Source organism: Aspergillus foveolatus, assembly GCF_047715535.1.
Source record: "Aspergillus foveolatus strain CBS 279.81 unplaced genomic scaffold BDW70scaffold_43, whole genome shotgun sequence".
NCBI lineage: Eukaryota > Fungi > Ascomycota > Eurotiomycetes > Eurotiales > Aspergillaceae > Aspergillus > Aspergillus foveolatus.
Genome location: NW_027396107.1, coordinates 164387 through 189410, shown reverse-complemented (window position 1 = coordinate 189410; position 25024 = coordinate 164387). Strand labels below are relative to the sequence as shown.

Here is a 25024-nt window from a genome sequence, read left to right as displayed (position 1 = left end):
TCTCGTAGTACAACGACCTTTTTATGCTTCGTAACTTCGTCTTGCACTGACAAAACCTTTATGGTGTTAGTTCGGGACAAGTGCCATCAGGATAGAAGTGTCAAACCTTCTCTGCCTGCATGCGCCCTCTCTGTGTAGAATAGGTAGATTCGGCAATATCAACGATCAAGTAACGTTTGATAGTTTTGCGGCTTCTATAGGTCTATTTATATGGTACTTAGCGATAGCCTATAGATATACCCACTAAGAATGACGAACATCATATGGACTGTCTTCACCTTGTAGAATGGGCTGGTCCAAGCAATCAATATCAAAGTCATCATCGTCAAACTCATCACTGGAAGTTATAAGCTGTTCATTTATTCCGTATCGCAACTCAGTTCCAAGTGTCGGCGGCTTCTCTGGCTGGTGGGCTGACGTTGGAAGATGTTGCTGAACGGCGCTGGTGAGCTTGGTGTGTGGTGTCTGATCACAGCCAGCAAGGAGTTCTTCTAGATTGTCTGAAAGCCCTTCGAAATAGTCGTCGAATTCGTCATTGTCAAGGGTATCAATGTCATTATTAGAAGCAGGTTTCAACTCTTTATGTGATTGTGCATGCGAATAGTTATTCTTGTTGTCGAATGATTGTTCGTCTCTTCCCATCGAAGGCAGGGAATGATCGAACTTTGTGTTATGCGGCTTCAAGTTGCTGCCTACTGGATTATGGTCCACGAAAGGGTCTGAGGTATTCGCTAATCCAAGAAACTCATCATCAAGGTCGTCATCGCCGAATTCGGACGACGAATCTTGCGGGGCTTTCTGGTTTGCAGAGGGAAAAGCACAGTTCACGTCGTTATCCAATATTTCCTCCCTGACTGGAGCTTTGGCGAGTCTAGTTTCCAACGGAGATACTGATCGACTCCGTCGCGTCTCGGTGTGTACTATAGCAGGTGCGGTCTTGGAGGTGTCTGAGTATTTTGGGATGGCCTTTTTGAGACTTCTCTCCATTTCTTGAACGAGAGAGCTGAAGTTGGATGTCTTGAGATCTTTCGGAACCATAATGTTGCTTCTGGTTCGTGAAAATATAGCACGGCCTTTGCGGGGGCTCTCCCCTTCCACCCTCCTCCTCTTCGCCTTAGTGCTAGGCCATTCGGCATTGCAGCTAATGGATCGCCTTAGCCCCGAAGAATCCTGGCCTGCCCTGGCCGACGTGGGTGTGCGCGGGGAGGATGACAGAAGACTCGCAAAGCGTGGTTGCTGGAGGTCTGTTACATTCACGGCAGTCTTGGCGACATAGTTATTCCACAGATCGGTTGCTAGGTCATTTTGAGGGGTCTTGAGCAAGGCCTGAATGGACTGCAGGTCAAAAGATCCTTTCCGCGCCCCTTTCGAACCGGCTAGGGGAGAGCTACTCGGAGACGAGCTGTGGCGGCGCTTCTTGCTTTGTGTTGCGGGCGTCTGGGTGCTCGGGTTTGAACTGGGCGGAGCATGCTGCCAGATAACATAATCTTCTGGAGTGAACTCCTGCGCCATAGGGGCCCGGCTGAAAGCGTCTTCTGCGTTGCCAATGAGGTCTGCCAGAGGCAGCCTATTGCCGGGAGTCTGTGGGCAATCTTTGACAGCCTTGGACTCTGGCCCTTCCTGCAGACTCTGCCGATTATCTGGCTCTGGTTTGTCTTGTTCCACCACGCCATTCAGCCACGACGTTTGATTTTCTTTATTTGTATGTCCTTTATGCGGGGTTGTCTTCTTTGGGGACATCGCAGTGCCGTTTTGGTTATTGTTTTTGTATCGGAAGGCGTCTAGTTTCGAGCGCGAATCTGCGGAAGCGGGAATTGGGCGTGGGTCCTTATAAACGGAGCTCATCTTGACAATGTATCCCGGCAAGCAAAGAGCTGGCAGGGCATTTCGAGTCTGGCTTCGGAAATAGTGAGTAAAAGCGCGGTTAACCAAAAAGCCGGATAGTAAGGATACACTACCGATCAATGTCTGATCGAAGGAAAAGAAAGACGTAAAGCGGAACAGTCCTTCACATCGGCGATTAGTCCAAAACGTAGATTACCCCGTACTCTGTACAATCCAGGGCAGAGCACAGTCATTTAAGAGCGTGTGTCTAGACGCGTCGAACGCGTTCGTCCTACAGGCTAATGTGCCTGAGACATGAGGCAGAAAGGCGGCACAGAGATCTGCCTGTTTGGGCTTAGCTGCTTGGCTCCATCGGCCTTTTGCGGCTTCTGAATATCGTACACCGGCTCCATCTCGTCACCCCTCTACGAGTCATTTCCTGCAATCCCAGTGAACGAGTTTTCCCTGGGGTTCACCAATTGGGTCATCTCTCCTCTCCTTATCTCAAATATAACACCAAGCTCGATCCATTCTCCGCGAGCCCACCGCGCTCTGTCCGACGGAAGTGCATAACCGCCACCGCCCGTACCGATCCGCTAATCCAAGTACAAAGCAAGCTTCACATATCCTAAAATGACTCTTCGTCCTTTGTCACACTGCCTTCGCGCCCGCTGCATTCGCCGCAGCCCTCAGAACATCCAGGGCTTCTCCACGCGAACCAACCTCCGTGGCGGCGCTGACCACGGCGATCACTACGACCCCCCGACTGGGTACCTCTTCGGCGTTAAGCCCGGCCAGAAGTACGTGAAGGAGGGTTGGGAGAACATTTGGTACTACGGATTCATTGGCAGCCTGCTAGTTGCTGGTGTTGCATACGTCTTCAAGCCTGACACCTCGTATGTCCCGCCGAGAATGCTGCGCCCACCAAGGGATAAATAAACTGACCTTATATACAGGATACAAACATGGGCCTTGGAGGAAGCCCGACGGAGACTGGAAGCTGAAGGTATCCTTGAGGATCCCCAGCGCAAGTAAACAATGACGTCGCCCGATTCCCGTTGTACTGTGTACATAAAGTGATCCAACAGGACAATGGTCACATCTGTCTCGGTAAAGATGTTTCCTCTTTAGATGGTGTTGGCTCTCTTGTATCATTCAGTTCGCTTTTCTTTGCTTGTTCTCCACGCGCATCTGACTTATTGTACCATGAACTGTTCATTCCCACACTTTGCTTTAGAGCTACCAAAAGGGAAGAGAAACTCTACCAATAGACGTCTTCAGGCTATTGAAAAGTTGCCTCAACTGAAATGACTGGAATTGTAAGGCGCGTTTGATCTATCTACGAGCAACGGGCCGCCCAATCTCTGCGATAGGAAAGTAGCCGCCTATATCTCAGGGTATATATCTGTCCTTCTAAGCAGCGGCATCTCTGTTCTGACCCTTTCCAGAAGCTCTAGATCAATATTCGCAACGACGATATGCGGCTCTTCATACTCGTCGCCAAGCTTAGCCACGATCTCTCCCCAGGGGTTCACAATCATCGAGTGGCCATAGCTCCGTCGTTTCTCATTATGAGGACCTGCTTGCGCAGCGGCTATTACATAGGACTGTGTTTCGATCGCCCTGGCCCGGAGAAGCGTTTCCCAATGTGCTCTGCCTGTGGGGACCGTAAATGCTGATGGATAGGTAATGATCTGAGCATTCTGGCGCCTTAGTGCTAAGCTGATCTCAGGGAAGCGTAGCTGTAAAATTGTGCCATAAGCATTTCCTCTTTCCTCTAGAAGAGATAACAAGCCGATGAGAACCTACATCAAAGCAGATGGATAATCCAACACGCCCGAGAACTGTGTCGAACGGCGGAAGTATTTCGTTTCCCTTCTCAACGCTCCTTCGTAAATCCATTAGTCCGAAATTCGCAGGTTACATCAGCGGGGAACTCACGAGCTTTCCTTCAATACAGGCCCTCCTTTAATATCTACATCAAACAGGTGTACCTTTTGATACCGCTGCGTGATATAGCCCTTGTTGTCAATCCAGATGAGGGTATTCTTCACTTTTCCGTTTGATGCAGGCTCATGAATTCCGACGTTTATATGCAAATTGTTATCTCGAGCCTCACTTTGGAGACCAAGGACAAATTCACTCTCGTGTACGGGACGAGCAAGCGATATCGTCTCTGCCGGGGAGGACCCGATGTAGTCCGCTGCCTCGGGTAGGAATAGAGCCTGTTAAAGCATAACCCATCAGATAAAAGAAGGTTGTACTCTAAGTCTACCTAGAGAGTACCTTCGCGCCAGCTTCAATGGCCTTCTGCACAAGGGTTCGACATTGCGCCAGGTTGGCAGAAATGTTTGCTGTTGAACATAGTTGCCCCACGGCCTGTTATTTGTTAATGACTGTCCGAGTGGGATCCTGGCCATAGGCAAGACCACAGTATCTGGACTCACTGCGATAGTCATTTTGAGCCACAGGATGAGCAATCTACCAGGTTTTACAAGATACGGCACAATATAAGATCACGTCTTCATCGTTTGGGTGACCAACGGCGAAGGGAGCTATTGCGGGACACTTGCCCGATTCGGACGGGCCATCAAGACTGCGGAATTAGCAGATAATCGCCGCCCACACCACCTCGTAACGACTACAACAACCAGCTTTGCTCCAGACATTTTGATCCGCAAAGTTGGGTCTTGAATCGGGCACAATGAAGAGTCTCAGGCGGGATTTTTCATCTGATCCTTCCACCGCAAATGTCACTAGCAAAGTCTTCGTCCGGTCGACAAAAAGTGGAAAGGTGCAGAAGATTGTTCGTGAGCTCTACTTAAGACAGGATATCCCTTGCTCTTCGAGGCTATGTACGATATGTCCGTCGGTTGCACCGACGGATGCAAATGGAAATAGTGAGAACGGACTTCGAATTTTGTCGTGAAAGTCTTTTGCTAATCAAAAGGCCGTAGTCGTGCCGTTCGTTCTCTCGGAGCAACCCGCAGGCACAACGGCCTTCCCCCGCGGACACTACATTGTTCCTGATACGAATGCGCTCTTGAATGGAATGGATTTGTTTGAGCATACAGGGGCTTTCTATGACGTGATCATCCTTCAAACCGTCCTGGAGGAGTTAAAGAACCAGTCTCTTCCGCTCTACAACCGTTTGCTTGCGCTAATCAAAACCGACGAAAAACGCTTCTACCTTTTCTTCAACGAGTTTCGCCTCGAGACGCATGTTAGGAGAGAGCAGGATGAGTCGATAAATGACCGGAATGACCGAGCTGTGAGGACAGTCGCAAAATGGTACATGGATCATTTGCGCGCAGTTACCAAAAGCAAGAAGGAGAAGTCCATTCCGGCTATTGTGGTTATAACTGATGATAAAGAGAACTTGCGCAAGGCCAAAGAGGAAAATGTGACGGCCTTGTCGTTAGAGAACTACGTTAGTGGATTGGAAGATGCGGACAGGTTGCTCGACATGATCAATGAGTCTCGGGAAGCGAGGGAGGCGAAAGAAGCCCGCGGAGAACTCTACTATCCAGAGTACTATTCTATGTCGAAGATTATGACAGGATTACGGGCCGGAAATCTTCACCAAGGCGTTTTCAATGTCTCGCCATATAATTATCTAGAGGGACAGGTCAAAGTCGCGGCATTTGATAAACCCCTTATTATCATGGGCCGTCATAACAGCAACCGAGCCATATCTGGAGATGTCGTCGTGGTCGAAATCTTACCCAAAGATCAGTGGAAGTCGCCGTCAACAAAGATCGTCGACGAAGAAGTCGTGACGAAGAACGATAATCCCGAGGGTGAGGACAACGAAACTGTCATCACTGAGAAGGAGCGGAGAGCTTTACAAGAAGAGGTTAGGCAAGCGCATGGAAAGAATCACGAGGGACGACCGCAACCGACAGCGAAGGTTGTGGGCGTCGTGAAACGAAATTGGCGCCAATATGTCGGAACCGTTGATCCAACATCCACCGGCTCTCAAACCACTGGCCGACGACAGCAGAATGTGTTCGTCCTCCCGATGGAAAAGAAGGTTCCTAAGATCCGGGTTCGAACACGACAGGCTACGGAACTGTTAGGTCAAAGGATCCTGGTCACCATCGACGCTTGGAACCGCGACTCTCGATACCCTACTGGACACTTCATCCGGTCACTGGGCGAATTAGAGACGAAGTCTGCTGAGACGGAGGCTTTGTTACTAGAATGGGACGTACAATACAAGCCCTTCCCGAAGTCTGTGTTGGAGTGTCTTCCCCCAGAAGGACACGATTGGCGTGTCCCGGCAAGCAAAGATGATATTGGCTGGCGAGGGCGAAGGGATCTACGAGATCTTCTCATCTGTAGTATTGATCCTCCGGGTTGTCAGGATATCGACGATGCTCTTCACGCGCGGAAGTTGCCGAACGGCAACTTCGAAGTGGGTGTTCACATCGCAGATGTCTCTCATTTTGTGAAGCCGAATAATGCTATGGACCTTGAGGCTAGCGTTCGTGGAACAACAGTTTATTTAGTGGACAAGCGTATTGACATGCTTCCCCACCTTCTGGGCACAGATCTCTGCTCCCTCAAGCCATATGTGGAGCGTTATGCCTTCTCAGTACTGTGGGAAATGACTCCAGACGCAGAGGTCGTGTCTGCCGACTTCACGAAATCTGTGATTCGATCGCGTGAAGCCTTCAGCTATGAACAAGCCCAGCTACGGATTGACGACCCATCGAAGACAGATGAGCTGACAGAAAGCATGCGAACCTTACTGCATCTCTCTAAAATCCTGCGCCAGAAGCGCATGGATGCCGGTGCACTGAACTTAGCGTCACCAGAAGTCCGCATCGAAGCAGACAACGACGAAGTCGGCGACCCCTTGGCCGACGTGAAGACAAAAGCGATGCTCGCAACAAACAGTCTCGTCGAAGAATTTATGCTCCACGCCAATATCACTGTCGCCGCTAAAATCTACAGCACCTTCCCGCAAACCGCCATGCTCCGACGACACGCGACACCCCCGCCCCAAAACTTCGAAGAACTGATCAACCAACTCACCAAGAAGCGCGACATGCGCCTTGACGTCTCCAGCTCTCGCGCCCTCGCCGACTCGCTCGACCGCTGCACAGATGCTGAAAACCCGTTCTTCAACACCCTCGTCCGCATTCTTGCCACCCGCTGCATGACTTCCGCAGAGTACTTCTGCGCCGGCGCGCACGCGGAGTCTGAATTCCGCCACTACGGTCTCGCGTCACCCATTTACACACACTTCACGTCCCCGATCCGCCGGTACGCCGATCTCCTTGTGCACCGTCAACTCGCAGCGGCAATCAATTACGAAGGCGAAGACGGCCGCGCGACGATCGAGGGCTCCATTACGCGTAACCGCCTCGAGGACATCTGCCGCAACATCAACTACCGCCACCGCAACGCACAGCACGCCGGCCGCGCCAGCATCGAGTACTATGTTGGTCAAGCCCTCAAAGCACGTAGCGAGAAGCTCGCCACAAACGGCGTAGACAGCGGCATCGAAGAGGACGGGTACGTCATGCGCGTCTTTGAGAACGGTGTTGTGGTCTTTGTGCCCCGATTTGGTATTGAGGGCGTGGTCAGACTTGAGGATTTCGTTCTGCCTAGTGACGAGGCGCTGCGGTCTGTTGAGGATAGGAGGGAGCTTGTTACCAGGCGTGAGGGTGAGTTTGATCCAGAGGAATATACCCTCAAGGTCTCGGATAAGGGGCAGCAGGAACGGTCGGTGGCCGTGGAGCTCTTCCAGAGGGTTAAAGTTAACATTAGCTCTGTGAAGGAGGAGACTGGACGGGGTGTTGGGAAGAGGAGGGTGAGGATATTGATTTTGAACAGTAAGAATTAGGTATTTAGTTACAAGCAGGGCTTTGCCACTGTTGTGTTCTAGATGAGTTGTGACATGCTACACCTATACGCGGCGTTCACAGGAATGGCTGGGAAAAATACGGCTTCAAAGTACATTATAGAAAAATATATCTCTATTCACCGTCTAAGACTACGGGCCAAGGCAAACTTTGTATTATTTGTCGAATATGGGTATATTCCAGAAATTTAATATCCTAAACCTTCTTGGCTGATACCATCCCGCGGATGAGAGTATGCGGATACCAAACAGCAGTCTTTGTAGACTGTTGTGACCGGCTCGCACCAGATCCGCCGCTTTGCTGCTGCAGAACAACACTTTCGTCTTTTTTATCTGTCTCTACGGCAACCGCTGACTTTTCTTGCTTGAGGCGAAGGTTTTCTCCCACTTTCCAGCCTCGAACTGTCCAGAGGCATACCGCGGCCGCAATATACATCAGGCCGGTGAAGAGTTGCACATGTAGATAAATGCGGCTGGGAGAGTTGTTATCCCGTAATAACAGTGCGATGGGCTCCGCAACGGTTGTCGGTGCCACCAGGACAATCCAGGTGATGCTAAGGCCACCGGGTAGGTCTTTCAAATCGATAATCTCAGCCAACACTGGCGCCACAGTGGCCCAGTAAGTGCCAGCAACAGTGCCAACAAGCACAGCAAAAAAGGACACAAGGCCCATACTGCGGGCAAATGTCCAAATCAGCAGACAAAAGACTCCGCAGAGGAAGGAAAGGAAAGTTGCGATGTTGATCCGGCCAAGTTTATCACTGAACATACCCACAAAGGGTCGTCCCAGTCCTTGGCCGAGGTTGAGCAGGGCGCTAATAATACTCGCCTGGTGGGCGGAGAGACCAACTGAGACGGCGAAATTTGACATGCTAAATAGGATCGCGACATAGCCAAGCATGGAAAATATACCCCAACCAAGAAAGAGAAGAAACTCTGGGCGTTTGAGTAGTGGAAAGTGGAATGCGTTGAAGCGGCTTCCAACAGCTGTATTGCGATCTCTCAGCAGGTTCGCACACACTAGGTTCACAACGCAGGAAACAATCCCTAATATTCGAAATGCCCAACTAAGCCCTAGCCGAGGGATGATTGCTCCCACGGCAAGAGAATAGGTTAGTCCTCCTAGACCAGATCCGGCAGCATTGATGCCCATAGCTAGGCTTCGTCGACGATGGAACCATTGGGGCGTGATTCCCACGCTACCAACAAATAGAAAACCCATACCGATACCGAAGCAGACGCCTTGACTGAGAAATATCTGCCAACGCTGAGAAACGAAAGAAGATGCTATCAGACTGAGTGTTTCGAAAAAGACACCAATATTCAGGACCACGCGCGTCCCCAAGGCATGGATAAGGTAGGTGGCCAAGGGCGCAACGAGGAGAGCGCAGGATATACTCAAGCCACCAGTGAAGGCATACATAAGTGCCGAGGTGTTAGGGAATACATCGTGAGAGAGATAGTAAGCAAGGAACACGCCGTAGCTCTACATCACACATTAGCATCTTCAAATGCGATGTCTGGACTGGCAACACCGACACTGTTTATCCCCCATGTATGGGCATTAATCCAGAAGACGCTGGCCACGCAAACCCAGCCATACCCGCCATCTGGCGGTAGGTCACCTCCAGACTTTGCAGCTACGGAAGACGTGCGTTCACCGTCAATGCTCTCGGGGCACTTTTGCTCGAAAGACTCTTGTATATCTTGACCACTGCCATCGTTGCGAGAACGAATTATATCAATCGAGCGATGATCTGCCATAGACGTGGCTGACAGTCAAAGACAGAGAATGAGAGAGAGGATGTGGGTAGCTGGACCCTGGACGTCGGACTCTTCGTACGCGCAGGGAACTAAAACTGCACAAGGGTATAGGGGACTCTATAACAGCAAGAGAGAGGCTGAACTGCGCATAGGCATATATATGTACAGCAGCTCCATGAGATGTGGAGGGGAAAGAGCAGAGAATATCCGAGGTGAAGAAGAGCGAGAAAACATGGGCTTCGAGAAAAAAGGTAGAAACTAGCCCCAAGACTAACTAACCCCAAGGGTATAAGGCCGGCAACAAGTCCGACACGCATGCTGCCTTGCTAGTTATCATTGGCGCCCATTATGGAGGTGGATTTGGGGTTTGGGGTAGGCCCGTGGCATCCATGGATCAAACACCGGCAACGGTGCCGATCAAGTGATGTGCAGAGTCCGCATGAGGAAAAAAACCTGTTAACTAGAGACGTCATGCCTAGATATTGTCTTAGATAATTTAGAAAAGGGTTTGACCTCTGTGCAGGATTATTTGCAGTGGTGTATATCTATCAAGTTGATGCTGGGGCTCTTGGGGAGGGGGCATACTAGAATAGGAAGGTGCAATTGGGAAAACACTAAGCCTTTTTTTTTTTTGGAAAGAACGCAGCTGACTTAGCAACGTCGCGCCCCTCAATGTGTTTGCACTGTTTGGGCATCCCATGTGGTCATAGCTCCCTTGTCTCCCGAGGCACCACCCGACGCCCCTCGACCCAGCCCCGGTGCTTGTTTACAGTCGTCATGATAACAGCCCTCGACTTCGATATCTATCGCTTCCACTCTTTTCCAATCCCATATCCTGAAAACTGAGACAGTCTCACCGACTGACACCGACCCACGTTCTTTTGCGCCCCATTCCAACTCTCGCTTTCCATTTTCTTCTCTCCCAGCCACCTCCTTGACGCTCATTGGCCCTACTTGCGTACCTCATCGTCAACATTATCCATCGACACGACACGACCAGTCACGCCCCGCTGATACATTTCTCGTTTCGCGCCTGTTTTCTAGTTAACATGATACTTAAAGATATCGGTTGCCCATCAAGATGATCCACCGGTCCCCTCTTCAGCACCATAAGGGCAAAGATTCCCAGAGGAAGGTTACTCCGCCCGGCCCCTCATATATGTCCGACGATCAGATCGGTGAGTCTGCATTGCTGGCGGAACCTTGGCAATTTTCCTGCTTTCAGTGCCTGAAGACGGTGTGATGTCTGGAGCTTCATAAATACTTTTCGCAATTCGCTCTTCTCTTGTTGCATCTCAGGCTAATTGATTGCTCCGTAGCGAGCTATCTGAAAGACTTGCGGACAAATCGACCAACACGTCCTGGTGGCTCTCGACCCTTACCTACCAGAACAGAATCAGCTTCCAAACCTCGAGACGATCTTCCACCACGAGCTGCATCTGCCATGTCAATGTACGGACATTCGAAAGCGCCTCCAGCAGCTTCATCAGCAGAGGTTGAACGCCCACGCGCCGCCAGTGCTCTTTCGAACCATCGACCGGTCTCGTTTCGTAGTTCTTTCAGCAGCTCAGCCGGTCGGCCACTGGTCCAGGAGCCCAGAGTTGTCCCGGTTCGACAAAATGTTTCACCCACTCGGGCTTTCTCTCGTACTTCTATGAATACTCAATTACCAAGCTATCAGGAGAGTCCTGAACGAAGGAAAGAGCGAGAGGAAGCGAGGTCATTACGTGCAGCGTTGCAAGGGATGGGGATCGATGACGAGATCCGTATTCATGAGGATGCACAGAAGGAGGCCACAGAGCTAGTCTGGATGCACCAAAATCCTGGCCTCCAGTTCAAGAACCCCTATGCACCTTATCGTAACCCAGACATCAAGAAGCCGCAGAACTCAGAAAAACAGAGCCAACCTTACGAGCCGCCGAGTCCGTTTCGAAGATCGTGGCGTGAAAGCCACCGACTCTCATTTAGAGGTCAATCTGCCAGGAATAATTCAGAGACAGACTCTAATGGCCCGGGCGGGGAGAGTTCTCCCAAGAAAAGTGGGATTCCGAGAAAGAATCTTAAGGTTAATTTTGCACTGGACAAGGATCAAGGGCAAACTGATACTGGTTATGGAGTGGAGCCCGTGGAGGTAAAGAAGGACTCGTCTAGAGGCATTTTCAGGAACCCGAAGGATCAGATTTACGAGGAGCCGCAGAATTCTGAGCACAACGACAAGAACCGGTCTGTTTTCTCAAAGTCCGACTCGTCAGCACTTCGAAACAAGCCGCGCAATTCAGTTCAAGGGTCCCGACCGTTACCAAGCCGATTCGGTAGTATTCCGTTTGTTGATAAGCTCTCTCGCTTTGAGCTCCATAAACACCCGCCTACTCAGTCGCACAATCCAGAGTATAAGGTCAATGCGCCATCTCCGCCTACTGGCACAAAGCAAGCAAACACCGACTCGGCTGCAACCAAAGATGGGCTTGAAATTCGCAGCGAAGATATTAGGGCTGCTACGAGCAAAAAAAGGTCTGAGCGCAGCTCGAGGCTCCCAATGCCAACTGCAGTGAGTGATCGCACCGGTCGACCTATTGTCAGCTTCGATCCGTCCTGGCAGCCCACCGAAGCACAGAGTCCTCCGAAGAGGGAGATACCAGAAATCCAAGTCTCTGAGTCTGCTCAATCGCCGCCACCTATTGAAGTTTTCGAACCGTCTTCTGTTCCGGTTATTAATCTACCTGATGAGAAGCCTCCTACTATAGCGGAAATGAGCCCTTCAAAGCATAACGGATTGGACCAAAAACCGCCATCGGAGCCAGAAAAGCGACAGACGCCCGGGCCTGGGCACAAGAAGTCCACGTCGAATGATCGTTGGATGTCTACTTATTCCCGTGCCGGTGTACCGACTGCTTCATGTGAAGCTTGCTCACTTCCGATTGCTGGGAAGGTCGTCACCGCTGCCGGGACACGTTTTCACCCAGAGTGCTTCACTTGTTACCACTGCCATACTGCACTTGAATGCGTGGCTTTTTACCAGGAGCCGGAGGCAAAGCGGAATGAACGACTCGCAGATCCTTCCGCAGATGAAGACGCCCATTCTTTGAGGTTCTACTGTCACCTTGACTTTCACGAATTGTTCAGTCCGAGATGCAAAAGCTGCAAGACACCAATCGAAGGAGAAGTGGTCGTCGCCTGTGGGGCAGAATGGCATGTCGGTCACTTCTTCTGCGCCGAGTGTGGTGATGTACGTACCGTGACTCCCAGATGAGGCCTTCTGCTAATCTCTAACAGCCTTTCAACTCGCAAACTCCCTTTGTGGAGAAAGACGGCTATGCCTGGTGCCTGAATTGCCACTCTCGCAGAACTGCACCTCAGTGTGCAGGATGTAAGAAGCCTGTCCTTGACGATATCGTGATCACTGCTGTAGGCGGAAAATGGCACGAAAACTGTTTCGTCTGCCATGAATGCGGTAACGGGTTCGGCCCAGAAGGCCGGTACTTCGTCAAGGAAGGTGAGCCCAGACGGACGGCCAAAGGCCGAATCATTGGAGGGCCGATTCAGCTGGCTGTGTGTGAGCGATGCGAAGGCATTCGTCTGAAGTCGTCTCCCAGGGCCTAATCGTGGCTTTGGTAGTAGGTGATCTCTAAATTATGACTAACGCCAGGTTAAGCTGCTGTTGTGCCATTTATTGGGTATGCGCAATGCCGAACAGATTTATCATTCCTTGTTATGTCCTTTTTGTCTTATTTACATTATGCATGGCAAGCGACTATTTTATAACGATCTAATGAAATTGGCTGGGCTTTTTTCTCTTTTGGGCCTTCGAATTATGCTGATATCGGTAGCGAAATGTACGGTCTATTGCAGTATAGAAAAAAACCTCAACTTGAAAAGCCTCTGATAACCCAAATAACTCCCAGAGAAGAAAAGCCTCCCGCAACCGTCACTGCTCTCAAACCCATTCCGGGTCACTCTTCCTCCTAAAAACAGCCACGTATTTATTTCCCCCATTCCTCGCAACCTTCTTTCCCTCTTCTGTGGCCTCTTTCATAACCCGAACACACTCGTCTTTTTCAATGTCCTCCTCGCTCACTCGCTCAAACAATTCCGCTGACCCCTCCCTCTTCCCCACTGATTCTTGTACCTCCTCCTGACCCTCACCCTGCTTTTGAGCCTGCTCAGCCTCAACATCGTACCCAAAGTGTCTTAGAATCCAGTAATGGTACTCCTCCACATCCGTGATCGTATACAGCAAGCCTCCCGGTCTAAGCGCATACGCATACTCCGCATTTAGCGTCTCGCTGACAATCCTCGCCTTATGCTTCCGCGCTTTGAAATGAGGATCCGGAAAACAGATGAAGATCTTGGATAGTTGACCGCGCGCGAAGAAATTTGGGAGGAATTTCATCGTGTTGGCGCGAATTGCTGTGATGTTTTGGTATCCGCCTGGGATTAGGGTCGACGGAAAGATCTCGGAGTCATCAACTGAGGGATCGTTGGCGGTGGGGGTCTCGGGGGCCGGTGCCGGGGATGGGGAGGGGGCAGCGGCTGGTGTTGATGCGGCGGAGGATTGTTGGAGTTGGAGTTTGAGCGCTTGTTGGTGGCGAAGGGCTTTAATGCGGTTTGTGAGGTATTCCGTTACTTGGACACGGATTTCCATCCCTTTTGGTCTCGTTAGCTTCGAACTACCACTTTCCTATTGTCGCACTGAGATAGGATATATTCATACCAACCATAAGTGTGTCCGGCAAAACGGGCGCAAGCCCAACGAGCAACCCGCCGAATCCACACCCAATATCAACAACCTCCACATCCTTGATCAGCTTCCTTGTGCCAGCCAGATTCGTCTGCGAGGGGTCCGGATCCACGAATGCCGGGAAATGTGTCGCCCAGTCCATGTGTGCCGGGCTGAGGGGGCTGAACCAGACGTTAGTCGAACCTTCATCCCAAACGCACACGATTACGGTAATAGAAAAAGACAATGGTGGGAGAGACGTACTACTTCAACAAATGGTCAGAGAACGGATTTGCATGGGCGCGCTGTCTGTAGTATTTTTTCTGGGGCAATTTCAGGGCTGCGAGTGCGGCTTCGCCGGATTCCGCAGAGGTCACGGCGGCGACCTTGTTGCGGTAGACCTCGCGCTTCTGTTTCTTTGCGGTGGCGCCCATGATGTATGGGTTTGTGTATTTCTGTTCGTTGGCGTTGTGGATTTAGGTGCTTGTTCGAGGTAAGGTTAGGGCGGAATTTTTTTCGCTGCGGGAGCGGACGTCACTTTGGCGGAGCGGAGCTGGCTGGTCTTCCCCGCATCGCATCTTAGCCTCCTACGATTCCCAGAGATCGACTATCTTTGCTTTCGCTTACCGCTGAGGGTCCTCCAACATGGCGACAACTATCCCCTCACGATCCTTCCACTTCCCACCAAACTACTCCTTTCCACCATTCTTCTCCCTTCAGCCGAACGCCAACACCCGCGCCGTACAACTCCAGAGGTGGTCATCCCTGATTCAATCATGGTGTCGGCACCACCGCATTTACAAGATCAACCTTGTCGAAGCAATTGACTCGTCGTTATTTCGGAACACGACGCTGAAGAAGCAGCTGGGGCTGAGTGATGCGCGGACGGTGCTGGATTGGATGGGTAAAGGGGAGGAGGAGGGTGGTGGAGGGCGACGAGCGGAGTGGGTTGACGGGACCAAGAATATTGCGTGGATATGGTGGAGGCGGCCGGAAGAATGGGCAGGGGTTATTGCCGACTGGGTATGGCTGCCAGTCTCTCGAGATTGAGATGTAAAGGCTGATGAGTTTGTGGTGCAGATTGAGAACACAGGGCAGAAGAATGTCGTCCTTACGGTTTATGAGTTGATCGAAGGGGAAGCTACCATTTCTCAAGGTATGTTGCCAAGACTGGTGGACAAAAGAATGATACTGATAGTGTAGAATGGCATGGGATGGACCCCGAGGTGATGATGAAATCCTTGAACGTCCTTGTCAAGCAGGGAAAAGCACAGGTCTTCGGCAAAGAAGGGGAAGAGGGAGTGAAGTTCTTCTAAAGCCCCCAAACAAGTTCTCGTTTCAAATGCTAGAGTCGCCATTGATACAAATCGCCAAATATTCTGCAAAAATTATGGGAGATACACCGTACAAAACTCCAGACAGGACATTCCATGACCACATGCAGGCATCGTAAGTGAAATATCAAACACTACCCAATCACCAACTTACTCCTCAGACTGCTCAATCATTCCTTCGCTGAGCTCATAATCTTCAGCAACACGCAACTCCTGAGACATGGCCATATCGAGAAGCCAGTCCACCCGGACGATGCGCGGGGTCTTGCCCATATCGTGGACCAATTGCCTGAATCGTGGCCACAGTTTCTGGTGCTCGGGAGCCGCGCTACTAAGAAGATAAATATCCTTGCGGCTAGATTGTTTCTCCTCGTCGCTATCCTTACGTGCTGTGTGATATGAGACACGGCCTCGGAACAAGTTGCACTCTCCTCCATTAGCATCCACGATGGACTTAAAAGCATCGAATCCTCCACGGATTGTCTCGATGCAGTAGATTTGATATCCTCGGAGAAGTTTGTTTTTGTTTGCCCTCGCATTGACCTTGGCTTGTTCCAATGAGAACCCAAATTTCTTTGCCTCCTTATCGTCAAGGAGGAAGTCTTCGGGGTCTAGGAGCTTGTTCTTCTTCAGGCACTGTGTTATGAACTCGACCTGAACAATCACGGGGCTATACGCAATTGCATTGACGAACTTCGGGGTGCGCAGGACAGACGGTGCAGCGAGATGAGAGCATTTGCGCGCGTCCTGAACGACCATGATACCAAGCTCTCGAAGTTGGCGCTAAAAGTGGTTAGCCAAATGTATATGTCTGAAATGTGAGAATAATAAACCTTCTCTGCATCTTCTTTCTTCATATTTCCCACCCACCGTTGGTAACCGGTGATAAGTAGATGCATCGTGATAGGGGGCTTCGATTTTTTCTGCCGCTTAGCCTCCACAGTATCCTCTGCCTCACTATCTGTCTGCGCGTCCATCGAGGATCGCTTCTTACTGTTCAAGACCACTCGGTCTTCATTCGTCTTCCTTCGACCACCGTATATCACACCACCAACACGCTTCTTTTCCTTCTCATACAGCGCGATGTCTGGTGCAATCTCGTGCAATCTAGCTGTTGCCGCCTCCTTAGATTTCCGACTGCTGGTTGACGATGGGGTGTCGTTTTCCTTGCCATCAGGTGCGAGGTGGAGGTGGGAAGGAGTATGCAGGTTTGTGTTCTTCTTTGACTTGCTGGCCGGCGTGGCGTTCGTGGTGTCGGATACGACGTTATCATCGATGTCTGTAGAGCTCAAGGGCTTCCCGGGTGCTGTGTTCTGTTCCCTTTTCTGCATTGCCTTCCTCAGAGGTTCCGAGGGAGCCTCTTCTGACGCGAAAAACATACTCTCGAGTGCAGACCTATCCAATCGGGTCTGGCCCACAACTTCGCCCAAGTTTGTCCGCCGGGGGAAGTGAGTGTACCTATTGTTAGACTCAGGTAGTAGCCTCCACTGTGCGTAACATTCCTCCAGCCAGAGATGGTTAACAACATGGATATTCCATTCCCTAGCAGCAGAGCACTTCTCGCTATTGTCGTGGGCAGTCACTAGATGTGTGTTTTCCTGCCTCAAGGTTTTGGTGCATTCTGCACCCGTAGCCGTGATCAAATGCTCTAGGTACGACCTTGCTTCACCAACGTAATTGGACAAGCTGATCTTGAATTTCTCAAAGCCTGGTATAGGGGTTTTCGGGATTGGATAGTGTAAAAGACGTCGATAGGGCGATGTCCAGGAGTCGTAAGTCATTAGATGGTAAAGCCAAGACAGATTTCCCACGTCCTTATTTAGCCTGGAAGCCACACGGTAGTTGAAGCCGTCTCTGAACCGGCAGATGAATGTGGTTGCTTCTGAAATATCAGTGGTTATCTTGCCTCCGTTTTCTTCCACTATTGCTGAGATAGTGTCTCGAAGATGCGAGCCGATTTCCAAGTCTGAAGAGAGCATGATAACTTTGCCGTGGAAAACGCTCAGCTTAGGCTTGACTGGAGACGTCAATGGTGTAGGCAGTTTGGAGGGCTCAGGCGTCGACGCGCCGATGATATCGCGGCTCTCTGTGGAGCGGATGGGAGCGTCTGGTGCTGCGCGAAGAATTTCGGGATCTGGAAGCTTATAAGGGCGTTCATCAATCCGCCGTCCAAGCTTCAGGCAGTCATCGAACCAGTGAGGAAGAACGATTTTAACATTGAGGTTTCGAGCCCTGACCTGTTTGGCCTTATCCGAGTCGATGGTCAGATCAACAAGGTGAGTACACATCCCAGTGAGCCTAGGGTTATAGAGGCCACCTTTTGCCAGGACGCCACCGATGATAGCATCTTTATCGCCTTCTGGAATATCGCCACATGTAACCACGACATCGTTCAAAAAAAGCCGGGGGTCGGGGCTGTACTGGCGGACGTTGGCGAGCCTCCTTTTTGCCAGCGAGGCGTGCATCCACTGGGGCTTAATAACAGGAATCAAGGCATCTTTAGCAGCGTCGAATTGAGGAAAGTCAATTGTGGCGGACATGATATGGCTGAACGCGGCAAGGTCTGGGAACTCGGCCGGAGGCTCGTAGACAACGGGTTCGCCGCCATGAGCTTCTAAGGTGGACGCGAGCTGGGTCGGGCAAGAGGTTAGAAGAATTATACTGACCAGAGCAATAATTTACTTACCTGATGGGCTGCATCTGGGCTGAGATCTTTCGAGCAGACTATGCAGACCTTTAGCTGGTCAAAGAGCCGCAGATTATCGTCCTGGTGTCCCGCCATGGGAAACACCTGTATTTAGACTGGACAAAGCTTGAATTGACTGGAAGCAATCTCAGAAAAACCAGATAAGAATGCAGGCCGTTGAGTACCCCGCGAGTAGGAGAGGAATGGGCTGTCTCGCTGAGGTCTCGAAAATGGGATGGATTGGACTCGAGTTGCTATGTTCCTTCCCGATACGATGCGACGCGCTCAAGTCGCGCCTGGCGACACCAAGTCACGTGCAGTTCCTTTCTTTAGAGGGCCAAACCATCATCGTGCCTCACATCGGTCCAAGTGCTTTGGGCAATTTATATTGTGGAATCAATGCGAGGATAGCCATTTTATTTCTGTCATGCACGCTACAGTGGAGGAACTCACTTCACCTGGACAGTCCGCGACTGGCTCCTAATTGGGCAGTATGGGGAGCCTCGGCTCAAGATGTCCAGGCGCCCCCTCGGCAACAGTTTACTCGGATGCTCCCGATACCCCAGGCCGGCGGGTCAGCCCCCATTTATTCTTAACCTCTGGGCCTGCAGCTTCAAATGATCTGTGATTCCATAGTATTTTTTTACTTAGACAGCGGGGAGTATCACCATGTTAACTGGTCCTTTTCGCATCGTCGAGCATACAGTTCCCGGTCAGCACATTCGGGAATACCCCGGTGCTACTGCGAACGAACAGGAAGACGTCCTGAGCTTGGTTGTGAAACAATACATTCCCTTGGATAATCCTAGTCCGCAACCCGGTGATGTCACTATACTTGCGGCGCATGCGAATGGCTTTCCCAAGGTATGACAGGATTATAGACATTTTGTCTCAACGAAGATCCCGCGCTGACAATGGCTTACACAGGAGCTCTACGAGCCTCTTTGGGAAGAATTACATGCTCGGTCAAAAGAAAACGGGTTTCGAATACGGAGTATCTGGATGGCCGATGTTGCGCACCAGGGACAAAGCAGTGTGGTCAACGAAGACCTACTAGGAAATGACCGTGGGTGAAAGTCGTAGCTTATACCTCAGCGCTACACTGTAGCTGACTCAGTGCGTCAACAGCCAGCTGGTTTGACCATCCCCGGGACCTCCTCCACCTTGTCAATGTTAAGCGCAAGGAGATGCCGCGCCCTATCGTTGGAGTCGGTCACAGTATGGGCGGTGCACATCTGTTTGTTTCCATATCCTTACAACTGATGTGCGGCCACCACTAATTGTGAATTCTTCAGTGCTCAGCTAGCAATCATCCATCCCCGCCTCCTTCATAGCCTCATCCTGCTAGACCCCGTTATCCAACGGCAAACGACACAGCTAGACGCAGGCGACCTAGGAAAGCAGAAACTCGTCATTGCCAAAACCACTCAATCCTCTACCTATCGACGCGACTATTGGCCCTCACGTCGGGCAGCGCTAGACTCATTCAAGAGGAACCCATTCTACCAAGCCTGGGATCCCCGCGTTCTGGAACGCTGGGTTAGATACGGTCTCCGAGACCTACCTACATCCATCTACCCGCTCGAGGAATCCTCCTCGAGTGTCGCCTCGAACAACAGCGCTGAGCACCCTGTAACTCTGCGAACAACCCTCCACCAAGAAGTCTTCACCTTCTCTCGACCCAACTACGACGGGCCGCCGGGATTCGCCGTACCTGTGAACAAAGTCACACACCCAGATCTCGACCCCGATCATTTAGGCTCCTGGCCCTTCTACCGCCCTGAGCCGTCCCGCATCTTTGCTCAACTTCCCCATCTCCGGCCGAGCGTGTTATATATTTTCGGCGGCACATCAGACATGTCCACGCCAACGATGATAGCGGATAAATTAGCCCACACAGGGACTGGACTCGGTGGCAGTGGCGGAGTCACGGCTGGCCGCGTTCGAGACGTAGTACTCAAGGGTAAAGGACATCTTGTCGCCCAGGAAGCGCCAGTTCAATGCGCCGAAGAAGCTAGTAAGTGGCTTGGACCGGAATTACAGCGCTGGAGAGGGGAAGAGAAGATGTTCCAGGATCAGTGGGGTCAAAAGTCCAAGATCGAGAAGGTTACTATCGATCATCGGTGGAAGGCGCATGTACCTGCTCCTGTGCGGCCTAAAAAGAAAGACTCGAAGTCGAAGCTGTGACGCTTCTTGAATACGTATGTCTTCAACCTAGAGTGGTATAGATTGCACATATGAATACGTGAGTTGGTATTGTTCTAGGAGCGTCTTTTAGCCTCTATAGGATATCTATTTCAACCACACAGAGCCGGACGTCTATCAGCGGACCAACCCATCAAGACAAACATAAAAATTCAGGAGTGAGGTATCCGATGCATAAACGCTTAACAATAAACACTCCACGCCGCCTGACGTAAAGATAATCAACGAGAGAAGCTTTTTAGGAGTTTGATTGGTACATCACTGCGATTTCTTCGCCGATCCGTTCGTCTTGACCGATGTCCGCACTATCTCGGGGATATTCCAAATATGCGGCCACCATAGGTGATATTCCTCCTGTCGATTGTTTAAACAGTGGCGCAGCCAGATGCCCCAGACGATGTACAGATACGCGCCGGTACCGGTCATGATATGCCTGTTCGAGTTATTAGTAGGGTTCAAAGTCACACGGAACTCAACTTACCACCATCCATGTCCTTCCAGCAGAATTCCCCAGGGAAGGCCAATCTCTCTTCGCCACTGCCGTATTGTGCTACAAAAGTAATTGTCCAGATTCCAGATCGCGAATCCCCCCAGGAAGACACTCAGCCCATAGCCAACCATAAGCCACATTGTCTTGAGCGTCTTCAGGTCCCGCTCATTCTCATAGCGCTGCCGTTCCTTAGAAAGAACCGGAAGACCCTTCTTCTCCCGCTCGAGTCTGTCTTCTTCCGTCGAGTGGCGCCAGGACGGACGCAGCTTCATTTCCATTGTGTACATACTCCGGATGAGCACAATGGCCGTCAGCAGGGCATATGCGTTTTGGTGAAAGACCGGGTTCTGGAGGTAGTGGTAATACAGGGTTATGAAGACCGCGAGCGTGGTGAGGAAGATGCTCAGGAAGATGCGGTAATTGTTTGAGCGGGAGTAGGAGAAGGAGGCATAGCACATCAGACATGTGGTGTATATCATAGAAAGTTCGTCTACTAGTTGCATTGGGTCTGGATTGCGACGGCGATCAGTTTCAATCGCAATCACATGGGACCCCTGTCATACGACGGCACAAGGAATAAAGAAGGCTTACATTTCAGCGTCGAGTGAAACAGGAAGCTGCCTGTTCCGACGACAAGGTAGCCGTAGTATGCCACCTGGAAGATTGTATCGTGTCGATTGCGCCGGCAGCTCTGGATGCCCTTTACGCCCAATGCCATGAACAGGAGGTTTGTGAGGGTGTTGACGATCTCGGCTGAGTAGATGGTAGCGTAGTAGTCCTATACAACACGATGATTAGTCCTTCATCCATGGTGTTCTCATCAAGAACAGAATCTCACCTCCTCGCACCAGTTCAGGGTCGAGGTAACAGGATGCCAATACCCATCTTGAGACGGCGGGGGATACGGAATAGAGGGGAGGAGACGCATAATAGACGAGACGCAGACAGAATCCGTATAACCCGATGTGCCCTGAAGAACAATCAGGAATGATAGGGATGTGATCTCAACAATAACAATTTGATAATAATGCAGGGAGCAAAGCCTTGTGGGCGTGGGCTTTGGTTCAAATCAGCAGGAACCGATCGGGCCTGTGACGTCGTCGGTCATTCGGTCGGTGGTACTCAAAGTAAACTCGCATGCCGATTGGCTGAGTCAGCTATACCCTGATGTATCTAAGTGGGCCAGAAAGTACTCCGCATATCGTCTATAATATGCACCCACTAGAGAAGTGTGCTCGAATGCCTCTGTTGTGACCTTTGACCTGGATAAATTCCCGCCTAACAATGATCTGGTGACAAGCCACATAGGCTCTGTGAATCCAACAAAAATTTACTTGCTACCTCCAGACGTTACTCTTTCGTACACATGCCAGTTACTTTCCGCCGCCCTACAGAATTGATCTAGAACCACGAGCCACGTGATATCCAGGCGGCTTCGTTTGACTATTTCAAGGTTCACCCATCACCATGGAAAGACAATTGTTGCTGACGCACTGCTCGACTTGAAGCTTATATCTATTGGCCTGGATTTGACTTGGATTGATTGTGGAAAAACGCGGTTCTATGTTCACCGGATCAACCGTTCGACTATCAGAGTATTTCAAGCATCGAGTTCGTCAAGGGCTAATTGTAGGACAGTTGTGTTCTGCTATCCTCAGCGCTCTCAGCCGGAATCGGAAATCATATCATCGGCCAGTATTTCGTTCATAAGGAAGATAATAGAGCGTCGTACATGATCAAATACCACTCCAAATTCTGGTGCACTACTGCGTATCCAACTCTTGAGTCACACGGTAACTCCAAATTAACCCTTGCTCAAGAACTAACATCTATACGTCTAGAAATAAGGTCAAGGAAAAGCCCTCCATAAGCATCCCGCTCATTTCTTAGTCTCTCTCTTGAACGCACTTCGCTCACATCCCTCTCATCGTCCGAACCCATCACCCACTCCCCACCATCCCCATTCTTATTTCCAAAAACATCCAGCATAACACCAACAAGTAGCCCAATGACCATTGGCCCAAAGACATGGCCTGCCGGGCATAGGGACGGTGGACCTCCAAACGCCAGGAAACTCTGCCTCTGCACCGAAGACATCTTGCTCCATCGAGCAGGCTTGAATTCTAATGCGTCAGGACCCCAGATTTCATCATCGAGATGGCAGCCTTCTACGTTTGCTCTGGAGATATCGCTAATTCGATTGCTGGGATCGGAGCCGGAAAACTGGTATGCACGTCGAATTCGTCGCGTGGGTGGGTAGAGGCGCAGTGCTTCCTTGACGAGGAATTCAACAGAGACGCCATTATCAGGTCGGAGGCGATATTGGGTAAGTGTAGGATTCCGGACGAACTCGAGAAGGGTCCGCTTATAGTCTTCGTTTTCATGACGGTGGAGCACGACGAACAGCCTTAGGACAATCCGCCAGACAGTCTCGAAACTGGGCAAGATCAGATTCAGGGGGTTTGAAGCAGGGTCTAGAATGTTGATGTTGGTCTCGCGATTCGCGAAGACAGCGGTGAGACGGGCTTGGAGAACAATATTATCTCTGAACTCCAAGACTCTTCCTTTTTTCATTTTCATCCAAGTGCTGTTTATGATTTCTAGGTGGGCATCCTCCCCCATCTGAAAGAGGATCCAAAACGATTCCCTCAGCACCAAAGCTTGCACAGTCGGGGTAAGCGTTACTTTGACTCGAGCTTCATCGCGGTTCTCTTCGATTATGCTTTCAAGCATACAATGAAGTGCGCCAGCAAGACCATGCCAGTCAACAACCGAAACCTCAATTGATCGACGCACATTCTCAACAAAATCCTTCGCCTCGGCCTCATTACCAGTCGTAAAAGCATTCTTAATGCCGAAAGCCCGTTTTAGAGGCTGGTTAGGCAAAGCTCTAGCCTCGAGGCGAGTGAGTTGGTTTTTTCTGGCATCGGGGAACTGGGAGCCATCAATTATCGCGCGGCGTTCCGGAGTTGTTCTGAATTCGGCTGGCTGTTTGTTTGAGCGATAACACACAGACAATTTAAAACCTCTGATTGGAAGCAATCACACCATTAATGGAACCTGTTGCTTTCCTATTAATGGGGAGGACGGGTCGTTTGAGGTTTAAGAGGAGTTTGTAAAGCAGCAGTTTCCATAATATTCGCATGCATGCAGTGCTATTACTTCGACATGCTAGCTGAGGATTATGGATTCGTAGGGGAGCCGCTTTGAGTATGGACGTTGTTAAGAAAGGTTCTCAGGCTTGGTGAGGCTATACAAATTAAGAGCTTGGGCAATAGCAGCCAGAGGATCGGACAATTTTTACACCATGTTAAGTAATATCACCTAAGTCTCAAATCCATGCTTTCTGACGGCAAATTCCCAAATAAAGTGCGAATTGTGATACTCGAAGCCGTACTACCTCCTCATGATGGCCGTGGCCAGCATCATTCCAAAGGGGTTTATCCATTGGGCACTACCGAGGCAATTATAAGACATTTTGCAGGGTCCATTGTTGAGGATTGTTGATAGCAATCAATTTCAAGCATTTAGAGATATTAGCATTGATAGGTCATGATCCCTAAAGCCATTCATGCTAAGTCTCTCCGGACTCCATCATGGAAGGGCCTACTTCTTAGGCGTGAGGCCAGGCGAAATCTGGATACCCATATATTAGTCTATCCTTGCTGGGGTCCAGACAATTCTGGAATATCTACCAGGAACCAAGATAAAACCCAAGCGCCATAGACTTGTGATATATTTAGCAGCCAAAAGCCCTGGGATGGATGCGGAAGGAAGTTCACAAAACTATACTGCCAAATATTCTACCGTAAGTTTAGAGAAACCCAGTATTATATGATCCAACTGGGTATGGAACAACCTGGTAACACGGTTGCTTTTCGACCGTAGAATAGGCTAGATATCGTACTGTTCTTAGCCCATCTCAATGGATGTCCTCTAATGCATAACCAGATACTTTGGCCCAAGGTGAGATTCGCCAAATGGCGTAAAGCTTCCAGGCATTGTATCAGGGGGGTGTGGACACTCGGACGGCGTATATTTTCAGCCAAAATTACCAGGATCAGGGCGTTCGGTCGAGTTTGTTACCACAGTTTTCAAGATGCAGCTGTGGTATTTGCTTTGGCTGGGCGTC

The 25024-nt window shown here is 50.5% G+C and overlaps 12 protein-coding genes across 12 annotated transcripts; 5 read left to right on the top strand and 7 right to left on the bottom strand.

Moving 5' to 3' along the window:
* Positions 1-344: 344 nt before the first annotated feature.
* BDW70DRAFT_140550 (bifunctional ATP-dependent DNA helicase/ssDNA endodeoxyribonuclease DNA2) lies at positions 345-2007 on the bottom strand. Its single transcript, XM_073737643.1, has 2 exons — positions 1159-2007; positions 345-1051 (listed from the first exon to the last, which is right to left on the bottom strand). The coding sequence occupies exons 1-2, from the start codon at positions 1843-1845 to the stop codon at positions 872-874; spliced, it is 867 nt and encodes a 288-aa protein (XP_073593899.1). The 5' UTR covers positions 1846-2007; the 3' UTR covers positions 345-871.
* Positions 2008-2255: 248 nt separating this feature from the next.
* Positions 2256-3137, top strand: BDW70DRAFT_140548 (uncharacterized protein). The gene is made up of 2 exons (XM_073737642.1): positions 2256-2720; positions 2781-3137. The coding sequence occupies exons 1-2, from the start codon at positions 2458-2460 to the stop codon at positions 2857-2859; spliced, it is 342 nt and encodes a 113-aa protein (XP_073593898.1). The 5' UTR covers positions 2256-2457; the 3' UTR covers positions 2860-3137.
* A 15-nt stretch (positions 3138-3152) lies between these two features.
* Positions 3153-4329, bottom strand: BDW70DRAFT_140546 (carbon-nitrogen hydrolase family protein). Its single transcript, XM_073737641.1, has 5 exons — positions 4272-4329; positions 4111-4203; positions 3766-4049; positions 3634-3712; positions 3153-3566 (listed from the first exon to the last, which is right to left on the bottom strand). The coding sequence occupies exons 1-5, from the start codon at positions 4281-4283 to the stop codon at positions 3210-3212; spliced, it is 825 nt and encodes a 274-aa protein (XP_073593897.1). The 5' UTR covers positions 4284-4329; the 3' UTR covers positions 3153-3209.
* Positions 4330-4492: 163 nt separating this feature from the next.
* Positions 4493-7752, top strand: BDW70DRAFT_140545 (exosome catalytic subunit DIS3). The gene is made up of 2 exons (XM_073737640.1): positions 4493-4724; positions 4782-7752. The coding sequence occupies exons 1-2, from the start codon at positions 4529-4531 to the stop codon at positions 7676-7678; spliced, it is 3093 nt and encodes a 1030-aa protein (XP_073593896.1). The 5' UTR covers positions 4493-4528; the 3' UTR covers positions 7679-7752.
* A 69-nt stretch (positions 7753-7821) lies between these two features.
* On the bottom strand, positions 7822-10041 carry BDW70DRAFT_140543 (MCT family MFS transporter). Its single transcript, XM_073737639.1, has 2 exons — positions 9236-10041; positions 7822-9182 (listed from the first exon to the last, which is right to left on the bottom strand). The coding sequence occupies exons 1-2, from the start codon at positions 9458-9460 to the stop codon at positions 7893-7895; spliced, it is 1515 nt and encodes a 504-aa protein (XP_073593895.1). The 5' UTR covers positions 9461-10041; the 3' UTR covers positions 7822-7892.
* A 208-nt stretch (positions 10042-10249) lies between these two features.
* Positions 10250-13333, top strand: BDW70DRAFT_140542 (LIM domain protein). The gene is made up of 3 exons (XM_073737638.1): positions 10250-10638; positions 10780-12686; positions 12734-13333. The coding sequence occupies exons 1-3, from the start codon at positions 10542-10544 to the stop codon at positions 13058-13060; spliced, it is 2331 nt and encodes a 776-aa protein (XP_073593894.1). The 5' UTR covers positions 10250-10541; the 3' UTR covers positions 13061-13333.
* A 34-nt stretch (positions 13334-13367) lies between these two features.
* On the bottom strand, positions 13368-14650 carry trm8 (tRNA (guanine46-N7)-methyltransferase). The gene is made up of 3 exons (XM_073737637.1): positions 14442-14650; positions 14172-14359; positions 13368-14104 (listed from the first exon to the last, which is right to left on the bottom strand). Exons 1-3 carry the CDS (start codon positions 14609-14611, stop codon positions 13395-13397), a joined length of 1068 nt encoding a protein of 355 aa, XP_073593893.1. The 5' UTR covers positions 14612-14650; the 3' UTR covers positions 13368-13394.
* Positions 14651-14788: 138 nt separating this feature from the next.
* BDW70DRAFT_169732 (ESCRT-II subunit protein VPS25) lies at positions 14789-15493 on the top strand (the record flags this gene model as incomplete). Its single annotated transcript, XM_073742759.1, has 3 exons — positions 14789-15200; positions 15258-15333; positions 15381-15493. The coding sequence occupies exons 1-3, from the start codon at positions 14823-14825 to the stop codon at positions 15491-15493; spliced, it is 567 nt and encodes a 188-aa protein (XP_073593892.1). The 5' UTR covers positions 14789-14822.
* Positions 15387-18424, bottom strand: BDW70DRAFT_169728 (BRCT domain-containing protein). The gene is made up of 3 exons (XM_073742758.1): positions 18198-18424; positions 16345-18141; positions 15387-16294 (listed from the first exon to the last, which is right to left on the bottom strand). The coding sequence occupies exons 1-3, from the start codon at positions 18291-18293 to the stop codon at positions 15662-15664; spliced, it is 2526 nt and encodes an 841-aa protein (XP_073593891.1). The 5' UTR covers positions 18294-18424; the 3' UTR covers positions 15387-15661.
* A 442-nt stretch (positions 18425-18866) lies between these two features.
* BDW70DRAFT_169724 (putative toxin biosynthesis protein) lies at positions 18867-20388 on the top strand (the record flags this gene model as incomplete). The annotated part of the gene is made up of 4 exons (XM_073742757.1): positions 18867-19061; positions 19125-19263; positions 19326-19434; positions 19493-20388. The coding sequence occupies 4 exons, from the start codon at positions 18867-18869 to the stop codon at positions 20382-20384; spliced, it is 1335 nt and encodes a 444-aa protein (XP_073593890.1). The 3' UTR covers positions 20385-20388.
* Positions 20389-20426: 38 nt separating this feature from the next.
* Positions 20427-21938, bottom strand: BDW70DRAFT_140534 (ceramidase). The gene is made up of 4 exons (XM_073737636.1): positions 21731-21938; positions 21484-21670; positions 20884-21400; positions 20427-20835 (listed from the first exon to the last, which is right to left on the bottom strand). The coding sequence occupies exons 1-4, from the start codon at positions 21818-21820 to the stop codon at positions 20661-20663; spliced, it is 969 nt and encodes a 322-aa protein (XP_073593889.1). The 5' UTR covers positions 21821-21938; the 3' UTR covers positions 20427-20660.
* A 530-nt stretch (positions 21939-22468) lies between these two features.
* BDW70DRAFT_169722 (uncharacterized protein) lies at positions 22469-23511 on the bottom strand. Its single transcript, XM_073742756.1, has one exon. It carries the CDS (start codon positions 23470-23472, stop codon positions 22708-22710), a length of 765 nt encoding a protein of 254 aa, XP_073593888.1. The 5' UTR covers positions 23473-23511; the 3' UTR covers positions 22469-22707.
* Between the last annotated feature and the right edge of the window lie 1513 nt (positions 23512-25024).

Coding starts and splice junctions, on each gene's coding strand:
- BDW70DRAFT_140550 (XM_073737643.1), bottom strand. CDS start 1,845: ATGAGCTCCGTTTATAAGGACCCACGCCCAATTCCCGCTTCCGCAGAT. Junction 1,052..1,158: donor CAGGCCAGGATTCTTCGGGG/CTAAGGCGATCC, acceptor ATTTTCACGAAC/CAGAAGCAACATTATGGTTC.
- BDW70DRAFT_140548 (XM_073737642.1), top strand. CDS start 2,458: ATGACTCTTCGTCCTTTGTCACACTGCCTTCGCGCCCGCTGCATTCGC. Junction 2,721..2,780: donor GTCTTCAAGCCTGACACCTC/GTATGTCCCGCC, acceptor CCTTATATACAG/GATACAAACATGGGCCTTGG.
- BDW70DRAFT_140546 (XM_073737641.1), bottom strand. Junction 4,050..4,110: donor CCATTGAAGCTGGCGCGAAG/GTACTCTCTAGG, acceptor ATGCTTTAACAG/GCTCTATTCCTACCCGAGGC. Junction 3,713..3,765: donor CCTGTATTGAAGGAAAGCTC/GTGAGTTCCCCG, acceptor GGATTTACGAAG/GAGCGTTGAGAAGGGAAACG.
- BDW70DRAFT_140545 (XM_073737640.1), top strand. CDS start 4,529: ATGAAGAGTCTCAGGCGGGATTTTTCATCTGATCCTTCCACCGCAAAT. Junction 4,725..4,781: donor GACGGATGCAAATGGAAATA/GTGAGAACGGAC, acceptor AAAAGGCCGTAG/TCGTGCCGTTCGTTCTCTCG.
- BDW70DRAFT_140543 (XM_073737639.1), bottom strand. CDS start 9,460: ATGGCAGATCATCGCTCGATTGATATAATTCGTTCTCGCAACGATGGC. Junction 9,183..9,235: donor ATACATGGGGGATAAACAGT/GTCGGTGTTGCC, acceptor TGTGTGATGTAG/AGCTACGGCGTGTTCCTTGC.
- BDW70DRAFT_140542 (XM_073737638.1), top strand. CDS start 10,542: ATGATCCACCGGTCCCCTCTTCAGCACCATAAGGGCAAAGATTCCCAG. Junction 10,639..10,779: donor TATGTCCGACGATCAGATCG/GTGAGTCTGCAT, acceptor ATTGCTCCGTAG/CGAGCTATCTGAAAGACTTG. Junction 12,687..12,733: donor TCTGCGCCGAGTGTGGTGAT/GTACGTACCGTG, acceptor AATCTCTAACAG/CCTTTCAACTCGCAAACTCC.
- trm8 (XM_073737637.1), bottom strand. CDS start 14,611: ATGGGCGCCACCGCAAAGAAACAGAAGCGCGAGGTCTACCGCAACAAG. Junction 14,360..14,441: donor TCTGACCATTTGTTGAAGTA/GTACGTCTCTCC, acceptor CGTCTGGTTCAG/CCCCCTCAGCCCGGCACACA. Junction 14,105..14,171: donor GCCGGACACACTTATGGTTG/GTATGAATATAT, acceptor CGAGACCAAAAG/GGATGGAAATCCGTGTCCAA.
- BDW70DRAFT_169728 (XM_073742758.1), bottom strand. CDS start 18,293: ATGGCGGGACACCAGGACGATAATCTGCGGCTCTTTGACCAGCTAAAG. Junction 18,142..18,197: donor GCCCAGATGCAGCCCATCAG/GTAAGTAAATTA, acceptor TGCCCGACCCAG/CTCGCGTCCACCTTAGAAGC. Junction 16,295..16,344: donor AGAAAGAAGATGCAGAGAAG/GTTTATTATTCT, acceptor AACCACTTTTAG/CGCCAACTTCGAGAGCTTGG.
- BDW70DRAFT_140534 (XM_073737636.1), bottom strand. CDS start 21,820: ATGCGTCTCCTCCCCTCTATTCCGTATCCCCCGCCGTCTCAAGATGGG. Junction 21,671..21,730: donor CCCTGAACTGGTGCGAGGAG/GTGAGATTCTGT, acceptor CGTGTTGTATAG/GACTACTACGCTACCATCTA. Junction 20,836..20,883: donor CTGGAAGGACATGGATGGTG/GTAAGTTGAGTT, acceptor TAACTCGAACAG/GCATATCATGACCGGTACCG.
- BDW70DRAFT_169722 (XM_073742756.1), bottom strand. CDS start 23,472: ATGAAAATGAAAAAAGGAAGAGTCTTGGAGTTCAGAGATAATATTGTT.